At 31.4% G+C, this 15,720-nt stretch overlaps 1 protein-coding gene across 1 annotated transcript in view; it reads right to left on the bottom strand.

Moving 5' to 3' along the window:
- Positions 1 to 15,720, bottom strand: part of LOC134707922 (E3 ubiquitin-protein ligase UBR4-like) — a 117,753-nt gene that overhangs the window by 75,784 nt on the left and 26,249 nt on the right. Inside the window, exons 28-45 of the mRNA XM_063568088.1 lie at positions 15,420 to 15,510; positions 14,420 to 14,648; positions 13,681 to 13,776; positions 13,221 to 13,339; positions 12,579 to 12,661; positions 11,616 to 11,807; positions 10,752 to 10,815; positions 10,369 to 10,445; positions 9,975 to 10,020; positions 9,526 to 9,591; positions 8,310 to 8,380; positions 7,440 to 7,587; positions 6,269 to 6,502; positions 5,574 to 5,744; positions 4,859 to 5,110; positions 4,214 to 4,303; positions 3,673 to 3,765; positions 539 to 598 (exon numbers count right to left, since the gene is read on the bottom strand). Coding sequence (XP_063424158.1) covers positions 539 to 598; positions 3,673 to 3,765; positions 4,214 to 4,303; positions 4,859 to 5,110; positions 5,574 to 5,744; positions 6,269 to 6,502; positions 7,440 to 7,587; positions 8,310 to 8,380; positions 9,526 to 9,591; positions 9,975 to 10,020; positions 10,369 to 10,445; positions 10,752 to 10,815; positions 11,616 to 11,807; positions 12,579 to 12,661; positions 13,221 to 13,339; positions 13,681 to 13,776; positions 14,420 to 14,648; positions 15,420 to 15,510 — 2,182 coding nt within the window. The remainder of the gene's footprint in view (positions 1 to 538; positions 599 to 3,672; positions 3,766 to 4,213; positions 4,304 to 4,858; positions 5,111 to 5,573; positions 5,745 to 6,268; positions 6,503 to 7,439; positions 7,588 to 8,309; positions 8,381 to 9,525; positions 9,592 to 9,974; positions 10,021 to 10,368; positions 10,446 to 10,751; positions 10,816 to 11,615; positions 11,808 to 12,578; positions 12,662 to 13,220; positions 13,340 to 13,680; positions 13,777 to 14,419; positions 14,649 to 15,419; positions 15,511 to 15,720) is intronic.

The following is a 15,720-nucleotide window of genomic DNA, read 5'->3' as shown; positions in this document are numbered from 1 at the left end:
ACCACAAGTGGATCTCAATAAACTGACCTAATCACAAACTAATACCTGTAAAGTAAGCAAACCATTCAAAGTCAATAGACCATGACTGAGGGGGCGGGGCCAAATAATCTCCATGGCAATGAGATGTGGCAATGGTAATTCATCTGCATACCAATTATCATTGACATACCACTAGTGGTTCCCCATAAAACTGAGCTAATCACAAACTAATACATTGTTGACGTAGTCGCTGTCGCCGGAAACAGCATACCTATGTCTCGCTTTTTTACTCCGTCAAGGCGAGACAAAAATTGTCTTTTGTTGAAGATTTGATTTGAGATTACGCATTACCCATAAAATCGACAAAAACTGGTACCGAGGATTACTTAAAAATCCAAATTCTCCTACAGAACATACCTAAGGTCTATTATGTATTATTCTAATATCATAACATAAACAATGACTTTTATAAGTGATCTTTTTTCTCAAACAAATGGTAAATGTATTCCTTTCGACTGATTAAGGATATAATAAAGCTAATGTTCTCTAAAACACCTACCTTGACAAAATCTGCTGTAACAATAGCTAATTCTGTCTGTGTTCCAGGCAGCCAGATAGCCTGTAAAATTATACAAATACTTATTATTACTATGATGTTGTTATACTTTTGAACAAATTCTTTTCACATTCATACTCCACTTTCTAACTGTATGTAATGACATACATTGATTAATTTCTTCCATACATGTAACATCCAATTAAAACTTATAATTCTGAAGTAACATAATGACCAGGGGTCTAAATTAGCGCTGGTTCTGTGGTCTGAGACCAGTAGAATTTGCGTCAGACTATTAGATTATGTTAGCTGGTGGTCCGGCAGACCAGTAGAAATTTATCTATAAAAATCACTGATTGCATTGCATCTTAGATTGTTTACAAAAAAATTACCTGTGAAATCAAGTTCTATTTGAAGTAATTTGGAAAGAGTTAATCCACTGGACAAAAAAATTAAATAAGTGACATTCAAAACTAAAGGAAGATCGGAATAAAGTTTATGAAATTGACAAAAGGAAACGTAATATACAAACAAGAATGTGTCTAAAGTACATGGATGCCCCACTGGCACTATCATTTTCCATGTTCCATGGACCGTGAAATTGGGTCAAAAATCTAATTTGGTTTTAAAATTAAACTAGAGGCTCTAAAGAGCCTGTGTCGCTCACCTTGGTCTATGTGAATAGTAAACAATTTAAGGAAGCAGATGGATTCATGGCAAAATTGTGTTTTGGTGATGGTGATGTGTTTGTACATCTTACTTTACTGAACATTCTTGCTGCTTAAAATTATCTCTTCCTATAATAAACTTGGCCCAATAGTTTCAGTGGAAAATGTTAGTAAAAATTTACAAATTTTATGAAAATTGTTAAAAATTTACTATGAAGGACAATAACTCCTTAGGGGATCTATTGACTATTTCAGTCATGTTGACTTATTTGTAAATCTAACTTTGCTGAACATTATTGCTGTTTACAGTTTATCTCTATCTATTATAATATTCAAGATAATAACCAAAAACAGCAACATTTCCTTAAAACTAACAATTCAGGGTCAGCAACCCAACAAGGGGTTGTCCAATTCATCTGAAAATTTCAGAGCAGATAAATCTTGACCTGTTAAGCATTTGACCCTATGTCAGATTTACTCTAAATTCTTTGGTTTTTGACTTTTAAGCCAAAAACTGCATTTTACCCCTATGCTATTTTAAGTCATGGCTGCCAACTTGGTTGGATGGCCAGGTCGCCAAACACATTTTTCAAACTACATATCCCAAAGATGATTGTTGCCAAGTTTGGATAAATTTAGCCCAGTAGTTTCAGAGGAGAAGAATTTTCTAAAAGATTACTAAGATTTACGAACTAGAGTCTCTAAAGAGCCCGTGTCGCTCACCTTGGTCTATGTGAATATTAAACAAAGGAGGCATTTTAATTCATGACAAAATTGTGTTTTGGTGATGGTGATGTGTTTGTACATCTTACTTACTAAACATTCTTGCTGCTTACAATTATTTCTATCTATATTGAACTTGGCCTAGTAGTTTCAGTGGAAAATGTTGGTTAAAATTTACAAATTTTTTGAAAATTGTTAAAAATTGATTATAAAGGACAATAACTCCTTAGGGGGTCAATTGACCATTTTGATCATGTTGACTTATTTCTAGGTCTTACTTTGCTGCACATTGTTGCTGTTTACAGTTTATCTCTATCTATAATAATATTCAAGATAATAACAAAAAACGGCAAAATTTCCTTAAAATGACCAATTCAGTGGCAGCAACCTAACAGCGGGTTGTCCAATCATCTGAATCATTTCATGGCAGATAGATCTTGACCTGATAAACAACTTTACTCACTGTCAGATTTGCTCTAAATGCTTTGGTTTTTGAGTTATAAGCCAAAAACTGCATTTTACCCCTATGTTCTATATTTAGCCATGGCCGCCATCTTGGTTGGTTGGCCAGGTCACGCCACACATTTTTTAAACTAGATACCCCAATGATGATTGTGGCCAAGTTTGGTTTAGTCTGGCCTGGTAGTTTCAGAGGAGAAGATTTTTGTAAAAGTTAACGACGATGGATGACGACGACGACGACGGATGACGGACGCCAAGTGATTAGAAAAGCTCACTTGGCCCTTTGGGCCAGGTGAGCTAAAAAGGTCATAATCATAAGCATCAAGAGTACAAAGTTTCAAGTGGATTGGACTTCATCTTCATCAAAAACCTTGACCAAAAACTTTAACATGAAACTCGCACTTTCATTTTCTATGTTCAGTGGGCCGTAAAATTGGGGTCAAAAGTCTAATTTGGCTTTAAAATTAGAAAGATCATATCATAAGCAACAAGTGTACTAAGTTTCAAGTTATTGGACTTCAGCTTCATCAAAAACTACCTTGACCAAAATTTTTAACCTGCGGACGAACGAAGGAACGGAGCCACAGACCAGAAAACATAATGCCCCTCTTCTATTGCAGGCGGGGCATAAAAATCTTGCGAAAAAGGTCGTGAATGGTTAAATTATAGTCGATCTGAATTGCATCCAACTTTTTTGTCAGATCTAGTATTCATAATGTTTCACACTGAAGATATAGCATTTTTTATCCTGTCCCGGCTATTGAAATGTGAAACATTTCTGGACAGCCCTCTAGACCACCCAGTCAGGCACCCTATGGTCGTTGTGAGGATTGTGATGATATGGAAGACAATGTTGACATTTTTCTGTCCATGATCCTGATTTTGTTAAAAAAAAAAATCATTGAGATTATAAACATCTTATCAAAATCAGGATCAAGACTCTCTTTTGATGTAAAATCAAGCATGAAATAAAAGTAAACATCTATCATTTAAATTAGTGTTTGTCAAATGAATGTCATTTATGCAGGACCAGTAGATTAACAGTCCACTGGTCAGACTGGCCAGTACACAAAAAAGCTTAAATTCGACCCCGGATAATGACTACCTTTTATAAATCATGCTCATTAAGATTGTGAAAAAAAACTTTTTCAAGGACCTCAGTAACAAACACTGGCAACCCATTCACTCACACAAAGTTATAGTTTCATGATATGTTAACATCAATATTTCCTTTTTCCAAATCAAAAGATGTGACTATAAATCGTATCTATTAAGCCTACAAACCTTGATTATAAAGTTTCCTGTAGTAAGTGTAGGATGAAGGACCAAGTGGTCAGCTACTGACCCAGCACTGGTAAAGGTCAATACATGGCAATCCTGAAATATTACATTGTAAATATTACCAACCAATATTTATAGATCTTTATACTTTTGAAATGTACATCAGCAGAAGAAAGAATATTTATTTTTCGATTAAAATTCAACATGCAACACTTTTATCTATATTATACATACATGTGACCAATAGCAGTAAATTTCTGTGTCATTTGATCTAAAGTGGAGATTTGTCTCATTGGCAATCATACCACATCTTCTTTTTAAATATTAATTGTCTGTATTCAACATCCTTTTCTACTAAAAACTTTATCAGGTCTCTGACTCATATGCTGGTAAAGCCAAAGGTATATAAATTCACAGAAAATAAGCTTATGCAAAATCCAACAGTTTTCAAATTCCTCTATAAAAACACATTCAATTATCATGCAGATATCCTTTAAAAGACTATTAACTTGCAAGTCAATATTGCTTTTGTTTAAACATTTACCTTTAATCCACACACAGCCAGGAAATCTTCATTACATGGATTACCAGTTATAGACAGCACAGTGAATGGAATTGGTGCTGAGGCCAATCTCTGTAAAACAGTCAAATTAACATGCATGTCTCTATTAAAATTCAAAAAAAATATACTATTGTAATCTGCAAAGTATTTCATCCATGTTTTTATTAAATATCTCTAAATTAGATCAAATAGTATCAAAACTGAAATAATATTAAAAAAAAATCTTAAAACATCTACAAATAATTTCTTACACTTACAGTAAAAAAATTCTACCAAAAAATATGCAAGTAAAAATTAATTGCCAATAATTTTCTTACTGTCCAAGTCAATTTCTTCAAAACAGTGAAATTAATACCTTTGTTTCAATACAAAATTTTCAAATTCTTATTAATGTTCTTGTAATCTGCAAAATATTTCATCCATGTTTTATTTAAATATAAATAAATTAAAAAAAAAAAGTGTTAAATCTGAATTAATTTTAAAATATATTCTTCCAAACAATTAATGAAAAAAATCTTAAATAACAAAATTTTTTACCAAAAAAAAAATATGTAAAAAGAAAATGCCTATAATTTTCTAACTGTCAGAATTCATTTCCTAAATAAATAATGCTGATAATTTTCTTACTGTCAGAGTTAATTTCTTTTTACTAGAATCAGCCTGCTTTAATAAAGCTGACAACTGCAGTATTGTTATTTTTCCTTTCTCATGACTGACAGCTAAATGTTGTCTCTTTCCTTGAGTAGAAGCCAATACACACATGGCGACTCTTCTGATCATGTGAGCAGTGATCAACTGTCGAATTGTCTGTCCTTGATCTCCACTATAATTCATTCGTACATTTTCAAACGCACCTTCCTGGGATCCAAGGGTTACGGTCTGAAATGTAAATTGAAAAATTATTTAAATTTCTTTAAAAATCACAAGATATTTAAAAAGAATCAATATGAGTAAATCTTATTCTGCAATTACTGTGGATTCATAATTATTTGTTGGAAACTAATATTTGTGGATTTCTGGGTAGAAGGGAACAACAAATTTTAATGTTCAATAAGGAAAAAACTTTTGATAGGCATGTATGTAGACTTTGCAAAACCACTTTAAAATCAAATATCCACAAAAATACAATTTTTCATCAATCCATGAAAATTGGTTCCATGAAAAATTAAGGAATCTACATTATTAATTTTCAAAACAGAAATCATAGATATCTATAAGAATTAATAAATGTGAATCTTATCATGTAATTAATTTTGATTTCTGCTATTACCAAAAAATCTACAAGTGATTCCATAGCAAGAAAGATGAGTCCATTGACATCATAAAACTTGTATAGACCTACCATAAGATTTTCTGTATTTTCTGTAGTTTTTGGTAAGTTATGTAGATCATGTAATGCTTTCTGTGCCCTCTTGGTACTACCCATTGGTGACACTTTCTGGTAATTCTCTGTCAGTGTTGGCAAAATAGTCTCCAGCATGGTCAATACAGTTTTCACTGTCTGAGACTGTTCCTATAAAAAAAAAATTGAATTGATTAAAATACAGTTACAAATAATATTTTTTAAACTGGCTTGTATACAAAACAAAAAGTTTATATAAATACTAATTCATAACTTTCTCTGTGACTTTTCTCATTGACTAATATTTTTATACATTTAAAATTATCTAAGTGTGTGGTGATTTTCTTTCTATTTCTTTCATCAGCTAACAGTAGGAAACATTGCTCCTAAACTTATGATAGATTGATTGACCAATTTGCTGTTGGTGTTTAACGCCACTTTCAGCACAATTGGCATCTCATAGGGTTTTTTTTGTGGAGGAAGTTAGAGTACCTGTAGAGAACTATTAACCTTGGGTAGGAAAACTGATAATTCTGGTCAATAGAGATTAAAAGATCTGAAGCACGGTTTAAAGGCTAGTGATACAGTAGACAAACTACTTAGACCAATCAGCAACTGAAGACCGTCATATACATATACCTTCTCTTGAAAAGAAATTCAACTTTCTAAGAACAAACTAATATTTTTTTTCCTACCAACTGATTGAGTAGCAGTTCTTTACAACCTTCCACTTGTTTACAGAGAGCCTCTCTAGCTTTATTGACCTGTTCTGCCACTTTGTTGATATTGGTAGGTTTTTCTGTCATTCCTGTGGCTGACATACGACGTCTAAGACTACTAGGTAAGATATTGTCCATGGAGAATGGAGACTGTGAACTCATATTGTCATTAGCGTCCATTCCAACTTGTGATGATCTTTTCACTAGTGCCTGTATAAATGCAGAGAGTTTGAACGATTACAACAGATAAGTTTTTGTATGAAGCTATTGCTATAGTAGTTCTAAGAAAATGAGTTAGAAATATATAGTAAGTTTTTAAACCATTCTATTGTTATCTTTTTAGTATCTATTATAATCCAAAAACAATCTATTTAAGAACATTTTCAATTAATCAATTATAATTTTCAATAATCAATAAACAAAATCTAAGAAATAATAACTTTGAGGAAATCTTTTGACAAATAAGTATTATTGAAAACAGCTTAATTTTCTAAATAAAACAAATAAATTCAGAAATCAAACCAAAGTGTTTTTTTCAAGAATTTTTAGATCTTCTTGCAACAAATCAGCATCATTATGTTTTTCTCATTTCACCTCTGCCAACAAATTGGCAACATTAAATCTGTGTAGATCATTTACATCATAAATCCTTTCTTGATTTGATAATATGATATTTCCATATTTCAAATTATTAAAGGTTTGTGAACATGCTAAGTTTTTTAAAGTTTGTTTGTATGTTGTACTGTTAAACCTTTGCCTCAGGTTAGGGGAGGGTTGGATCCAGCTAACATGTTTAAACTCGCCACATTCTGTATGTATGTGCCTGTCCCAAGTCAGTACCCTGTAATTCAGTGGTTGTTGTTTGTTGATGTGTATCGTATTTGTTTTTCATTTATTTTTTGTACATTAATATGGCCGTTAGTTTTCATGTTTGAATTGATTAACATTTGTCATATGGGGGCCTTTTATAGCTGACAATACGGTTTAGGCTTTGCTAATTGTTGAAGGCCATAAGTCGACATATAGTTGTTATTTTCTGTGTCCTTAGGTCTCTAGGGGAGAGTTGTCTCATTGGCAATCATACCACATCTTCTTTTTGAAAAGAAACTTTTTCCATTTTCCCCAAGTATTTATTACTGGTACTAACCTTACAGGTACTGTCATCCTTGGCTCCACAGTCACAGAAGAATGATCCAAATTTAGCATAAGTCAAGTCATGTCCTTTGTGGCAAACCTTGGCACAAACAGTGCAAACTCCAACTCCTTCTACCATCTTACAATCGTGACAATGATACCTAAAAAATATTAGATTATATCTGTAATAGGAATGCAATATTTTCCCTTCTTGTTCAATCTTTTTCATACAATTGTATATTGTATTATTTTTAGTTATAATTTCAGAATAATGTTACTTTATCAATTTGACATTGTATAAATTCCTTATTCTCTGTGATTGGCATTTAAGTTTTTTAGATTTTAAAGATGAATTTTGTGTTTATGTCATAACAAATTTAAAATGGCAACTATCGATTACATTCATTAAGACATTTTAAAAAGTGCATTGCAGTTTCAAAATAAACTAATATTTCCATTTCAAAAGCCAGAAAGGCATTTTTAACCCTCAAGGGATCAGTAAAAACTAGATATGACTCTGTAATAATTTTTTTCTTCAACAAACACTTTATTGATTTGCAACTGTTACCCTTTACTTAGCCCCCTAAATATATATCAATGTTGATTCATATGTTACCCTTTACTTAGCCCCCTAAATACATACCAATGTTGATTCATATGTTACCCTTTAATTAGCCCCCTAAATACATACCAATGTTGATTCATATGTTACCCTTTAATTAGCCCCCTAAATACATACCAATGTTGATTCATATGTTACCCTTTAATTAGCCCCCTAAATACATACCAATGTTGATTCATATGTTACCCTTTAATTAGCCCCCTAAATACATACCAATGTTGATTCATATGTTACCCTTTAATTAGCCCCCTAAATACATACCAATGTTGATTCATAAACTCTTTCTGTGTCACCGTAAAAGTGCACAACTTATTGTTCAATGATTCCTCATCCTATGAAAAAGAAAATTGGTATAAATACAATAAATAGTTCATCAAGAGCTATTTTGATGATCAAAAAGTATAAAAATCAATGTCTACTATTTAATTGTATCTGTTGCTACTTTCTCTTTTTTTTCTCTTAATTTTTTCTTCTGACTACCTGTAAACAATTAATTCTTTTAGTTAATTCAAGCATTTTTAGTTCTTACAAAGCCAGTTTATTCATTTTCAACTCTCTATCATCTCAGTACAGTCATGGGACAAAAGTGAGTTCTCACTCAAAAAATGTCCTATCATTTCAACCAAAATCGATATTTTTCGAAAAAATATTACCAACTAACTGTATGAGCGATTTTTATAAAATAGATACCTAAAGATGTAAAAATTTCTGAAGTTTTATTGTTTATTTAGTCATAATTTTCTTGAGTTTTGTTTTCATCATCTGATAAGTTAAACACAAATGCAAATTTTTACGATTTTAATTTGGTTAGAATGATAGCAAACTTTTCAAGATTTTTTTTTCATTGTGTTTATCTCGTCAGAAAATTAAAATGAGCATGAATAATATTATAACCAAATAAACAATAAAACTTCAGATATTTCTACAACTTTTGGTATCTATATTTAGAAAATCGCTTATACAGTTACTTTGTAATAACTTTTTGAAAATTATCGATTTTAGTTGAAATAATAGGACTTTTTTTGACTGGGAACTCACTTTTGTCCAATGACTGTACTTCAATTGATTCTGTTTTACCCACAACTATATATCTAATTTGCAAAAAAACATTACAACTCTTGCCATTAGACATTGAATTAAATCAAAATTGACATATCTTTATTTATGTATGTGCCTGTCCCAAGTCAGGAGCCTGTAATTCAGTGGTTGTTGTTTGTTTATGTGTTACATATTTGTTTTTCGTTCATTCTTTTATATAAAGAAGGCCGTTAGTTTTCTCGTTTAAATTGTTTTACATTGTCATATCGGGGCCTTTTAAAGCTGACTATGCAGCATGGGCTTTGCTAATTGTGGAAGGCCGTACGGTTACCTATAGTTGTTAATGTCTGTGTCATTTTGGTCTCTTGTGGATAGTTGTCTCATTGGCACTCATACCACATCTTCTTTTTTATATATCTTGTTTACAAAAAATACTTACAGAATCTTCTGCTGCTGAGTCTTCATCTTCTTGTGCTATATCTTCTGCCCAGTCACTGTCTGCTTCCTATAAAGAGAGGACAACTCATACAATAAAATCAAATCAGATCACAGGACGTTGTAATGCTAAAATGACTAGAGAATAAGAGATGATGTACAATACAAATTAAGATGATAATTATAATGCAAATTTTATTTTTAATTATTAGATTCCTCGTGACAATAAATATCATGGAAAAACAAATCAGCATGCAATCTTTACAAAAAATTTAAACAATTACTTATAAACAAGTCAATTTTAGTCAGTCATTCAAAAAAAAATATCTTTGAGCTCTTCACTTCATATATTCGACATAGATATTTATTTAATGCTAACAAGTCTCCCTATGGTGAACATTTATAAAAACCAGTCTGTTATACATCAAAATGAGCAAATAATTAAATCCTTACCACTACAGCAGAAGTATCAGCATCTTCTGATGGTACAAGTCCACTTCTGAAAAACAACAATGAGAAGATGACGATGGGGAAATATATGTATGTAAGCTTCAGCATAAAACATATTTGTTGTCAAGATTCCAGTACATTTGACTCAAAACATCTAGAAAATTTGTAAACTTTTCCATAAATACAATTGCATTATTAGTTTGCTTATTGTTGAAGTAATAAATCAACACATTTTGAAAATCCCTTTTGTATGTATAAAGTCTGATATGATATTCTAAGTAATCAAGTACATTTGGAGAAGACGTTACTAAGGTTAAAATAAAACTTGTGTCTTATCCCTTTGTCCTTTTTGAACAATAAAACAGTACATTTCAAAAGCTACAAATGACAAACTTACTTTTCTGAGTTTCTTTTCAGAGCACTAAGAATATCTCCTATGTATGACAGTAAACAGCAAATAGTGTCTAATATTGCCTACAAATAAAATCACAATCAGTAATTCTGTTGTATAATATAGTGTTTCAGTTTAAGTCTAGATTTTTAAAATGCAAAGCAAAATCACAAAAATACTGAGCTCAGAGTAAAATTCATAAGGACAGTCTCTAATAAAATGTCAAAATCAAAAGCTCAAAAAACATAACAACTGTGATATTCCTGACTTGGTACAGGCATTTTCTTATGTAGTAAATGGTGGATATAACCTGTTTTTATAGCTAGCTAAACCTCTCTGATCATTAAATTGTGAGAAAATTAAATTGACAAATAGATCAATTTACTAACCTTCCTTTTGTTGCCACTGTCCGTCAAACTGTCCAAGACTTCCTTCTCTGATAATTGTTGATTACTGTAAAATAAATCAGAATATTTTATTATCAAACATTCTATCTATGTAAACTGACTAATGTAAAAAGACACGTTTTTAACAATTGAAAACTACAAATAGTTTTCCTATTTAAATATACTTACACAAAACTTTGAACAGTACTGATGATATATGTATATTACTTCTTTAAGTTCTTTCATTTGATATTTACATTTAAAATCAAATTATCAGTAACATCTGTCTTGATAAAAAAAATGGTGCATAGGGGTCAACAATTCAAGTAATTAAAACAACAGATTATTATTTCTGTAATCTTTTCATTTGCAGGTGCCCTCTTTGTATACATATTAGTTTTTTTTTCTTGCATTAATAAATGAAACAAGATACTGTGATTCTTTTATTTTTTGTTAATACTGATTTCCTTGGATAGATGAATAAATGTATTTTTGTGGTTATTTTATTTCGTGCTTTCGCTGCATTCCAGCCTACAGAATCTTTGTACTTCGTTTTGAATATTCAAATTAGTGTTGTACATATACCCATGCTATTTTACTAAATTTACCTTTGATCTTACTGTCTGATAACTTCCTTTCTCAGCACAGTAGTGTTACATGAAAAATTATCACTATAAACTAAGGGTGCACATGCCAATGTCAATGAAATCAAAAAACGTTGACATAGGTTAAATAGTGATAAACAGATTATCATTGGCCAACTCAACTTGATTGCTTTTCTAACATATGCCTTACAGGCTCAAACAAGAATATCTTTCTTGTTGAGATGACCAACAATAATCTATTAATATCCACTGTCAAACTTACCATATTTCTAGCCATCCTGTTGCTGCTGGGAAAAAAGATTTATGTCCTACACCATGTCCTGCTCCAGCTAATGTCTGCATCACACTCATCAGTTCAGGGAAAGCGGACGTGTCCTTCTCTTTACTGAGGATCACTTCTCCCATGGGTATCATAGCTGACAGTATAGTTAGAGCAACCTTCTCGCTCACTGAACTGAAAAGAAAAAAGGAAATCATATTTGGATCCATTAAAGCCCATCACCTTCTGATCCTTGTATTGTTTTCTTGTACGGGTTTATTTATTTATTTCCTAAATAAATAATTTTTTTGCTAGGATTCACCTTTCTTTACCCTATAATACATTCAAACGGATTCTAAAATTATTTTAACAAATTGCATGAAATGGGGCTTGTCAGTCTCAACCCCAGAGTAAATACCGACCGTGCAAGGATAGCAATTCAAGGATTTAAAAAACTTCCATCATCAACTGAGTCAGTTTTGGGGTCAATTACATCGGAATGTAATTAATTAAATTACACATTACATTGCAAAAATGATCAATTACATCAATTACACATTACACTGTTTTTGAAATGTAATTAATTAAATTACAATTACTTTACTAAAGTAATTAATTAAATTACACATTACATTTCGACATGGTATTTTTTAACAATATTATACATGTATAAATAATGCATGTGTAAAATATTCATGTAAGTATAGTTTAAGCTTTGCATTTGATAATCATTAGCTATTCTAATGTTTTGTCATTTAGTCTGAATCTCTCTTGTCTGAACACTTTGACATCAATTCTTAATAGTTTTTGACAGGAGTAAATGCGGCAGATATTGCTTGATCAGAACATGGAAGTTCTATGATCAGAAGATCGATTCATATTCAAGTTACTGAGTAGATTGAAATGTCCTAAATATTGTATAATCTTTTAACTTGGGTTACATTTATTTTTAGAGTTGAAACAAACCTTTTTTCTTTGACAATATGGATAGTGATATTTCTCAATAACATTCTGTTTTCTCTTAGAGTTTTCTCTTCTTCATCTTCCCTCTACAAAAACACATTTATATAGTTATGGAAGATTCACAAAAGAAATTTTTGCAGCATACATTTTCTATTTTCTACTGATTTTTCCCTAAGCATATAATATAAAGAGAAAGTATCATTTCAATATTGGAACGCATTATATGTATTACAAAATCTTTAACTGAATAAGGATGGTTTTGTTCTGAGAAAATAATTTGAAAATAATTTTTCACCTGTCCCAAGACAGGAGCTTCTGGCTATTGTTAGTCTTGTATGTTATAAAATTTTAGATCATTTATATGGTTTTGAGGTTAGTGTGACGTCCATTTTCACTAAACTAGTACACAATTTTATTCAGGGGCCAACTGAGGACCACCTCCTGGTGTAGGATTTTCTCGCTGGTTGAAGACCCATTGGTGGCTTTTGGCTGTTGTCTGCTTTTTCATCGGGTTGTTGTCTCTTTGAAACATTCCCAATTTCCATTAATTTTATAAGGGTTAAACAACAGCAGTAATTAAAACATAGACAAAGTAAATAATATGTCATTATACAATTCATAATCTAATAACATCTTCAGACATACCTGAGAAGAAACAATCATTTTTGACAGCCATTTCTGTAGCGTCAAATTATCTACTTCTGTCAGCTTAGACAGTGTGCCACACAGAACTTCATAGCTTGTATCAGTGGAATTCTTCTCAGCTGAAACATTTATCAAATCCAATATTTTATTTACTACAGCTTCTTAAAAACACAGCTTTGTAATTTCATGATACAATAAGACATTGACTTTTACCCAAAAGGGCAAACTAAACATAGCTGATTGCATGCAATTAATAAATTCAAATATGTAGACACTGTAAATCGCAACATTTTTATGTGTATGCTTTTGAAAATATTACCAATAGAAAAGTGTGGTATGATTGCCAATGAAACAACTTTCTACAAGAGACAAAATGTTATAGTCAGCTATTAAAGAATGCTAGATAAATTAAAACATATATACCCAAGCTAAGAAAACAAGATGGTAGTATAAATCTTACCTAACGTCAATAATCTATTCAAAAACTTTAATATATATGTTGAAAATTGTGATGATAAATTCTTCCTTGAGGCTCCAAGCAGTAGTGTGGTTAAATCTGTAATTCAAAATGAATAATTATTTACTGCATAACAGTCACACCCAAAAATTATTGTAGAAGGATTTCATTGGGTTGACAATGTGAATTTGTCTCTAAAACCAATTTTGTTGAGATTTCATTTTATGAAGGTTAAGTTCATCATAGATTAAACTAAATCAAAACTGTTGCATTAACAATTTGTATGAAACAAGAAGGTGTCCTAAGTACACGGATGGCCCATCTGCACTATCATTTTCTATGTTCAGTGGACCGTGAAATGGGGTACAATCTCTAATTTGACATTAAAATTAAAAAGATCATATCATAAGGAACATGTGTATTAAGTTCCAAGCTGATTGGACTTCAACTTCATCAAAAACTACATTTACCAAAAACTTTAACCTGAAGTGGGACAGATGGATGGACGAACGAATGAACGGACCCACAGACCAGAAAACATAATGCCCATAAATGGGGCATAAATAACTACATATGAGCATATGCTTTGCCAGAGTCTAATGCGTTTCCCTCGGTTTTAGTTTCTACCCCAATTTTATTTTTGTCATGGATTTATTAGTTTTGAACAGTGGTATACTACTGTTGCCTTTAATTATCATAGAAGAGGGAAAGACTTCTATGAATACCTCCATTTTAACCCTACCTCCTTTTTCTGTGAAGAATTTTTCAAAAGCCTTCCTTTCTGCCTTAGATTCCAGATGATTCTCCATAAATTTCAAGCATTCTATGAAAACCTTTTCTTCTAGTCCAAATTCAGGGTCAGTATAGTTCACAATCAAATTGTTACAAACAGAGATACAATAGTAAAATGTCTTCTCTAAGTATTCTTCACCATCAGCTGGTCCTAGGAAACGTTCCAAAGACATCCAAACCTACAAAAAACATGTATGCGATCAAAATGTTAAAGCCAAAGTTTCAATAGATAAAAGAAGATGTGGTATGAGTGCCAATGAGACAACTCTCCATCCAAGTCACAATTTGTGAAAGTGAACCATTATAGGTTTAAGTAAAGCCTTCATCACGGAGCCTTGACTCACATTGAACAGCAAGCTATAAAAGGACCCAAAAATGACTAGTGTAAAACCATTCAAACAGGAAAACCTACAGTCAAGATCATCTAACAGTAACCTGTTTTCAAGATTAAAATGTATTTATCTTATTATGTCAGTTAGAACTTGGGCAAATTATTTGAAAACTCAGAACGTGAAACTTGCAATTGTTTTGGTTCTACAAGGTTATATTTGTATTTTTCTTTCTTCCATATGATTAAATTTGTGTATTTATCTTTGGTCCCACAAAATTAAAATAGTTATGTATCTATTTTTGGTTCCATGAGATTGAAATTGTCAATTTATCTTTGGTTTTACAAATTCAAATTTGTGTATTTATCTTTGGTTATACAAGGTTAAATTTGCATACATATTGTTACATTTCGAAAAGATTTTTTACATCATTCTGCAGGGTTTATCAGATGTTTGCAGTAGTCATTCTTGCTCATTTTGAAGGATTTTTACCAGTGCCACTTCAGATGCTCAGCTGTATTTCTAGCATAGAATATATTTATTGAATAGTGAATATTTATTTTACTCAACAACCCATGAGTTTGTATTTCATTCAACTAAATCATTGTCTTTATATCTTACCATTTCATCCATGGAGACAGCAGCGGCCTCTACAGTCAATGGAAACATAACTCTGACCATTTCTTTACTACTGTTTGTGTCTGGGCACCATCTACAACAACAAAAGAAAATAATTATTCCATTTTTTTTTTATTTAATGAACCTTCTATTCAAAGTGTAAAGTCAAAAGCACATAAAACATAGTGTTGGTTTGAATATTTTTGCTGTTTATTTTCACTCTTTTTATTGATGTTATGGACACTCAATATCCATACAGGAATAAGTGATAAGGGTATGGTATCATTCAGTATTTTTGCAGTTC

This window comes from Mytilus trossulus, chromosome 2, assembly GCF_036588685.1.
Source record: "Mytilus trossulus isolate FHL-02 chromosome 2, PNRI_Mtr1.1.1.hap1, whole genome shotgun sequence".
Taxonomy (NCBI): Eukaryota; Metazoa; Mollusca; class Bivalvia; order Mytilida; family Mytilidae; genus Mytilus; species Mytilus trossulus.
Note: the sequence above shows the minus strand (reverse complement) of the source record. Positions and strands in the feature narration are given on the sequence as shown.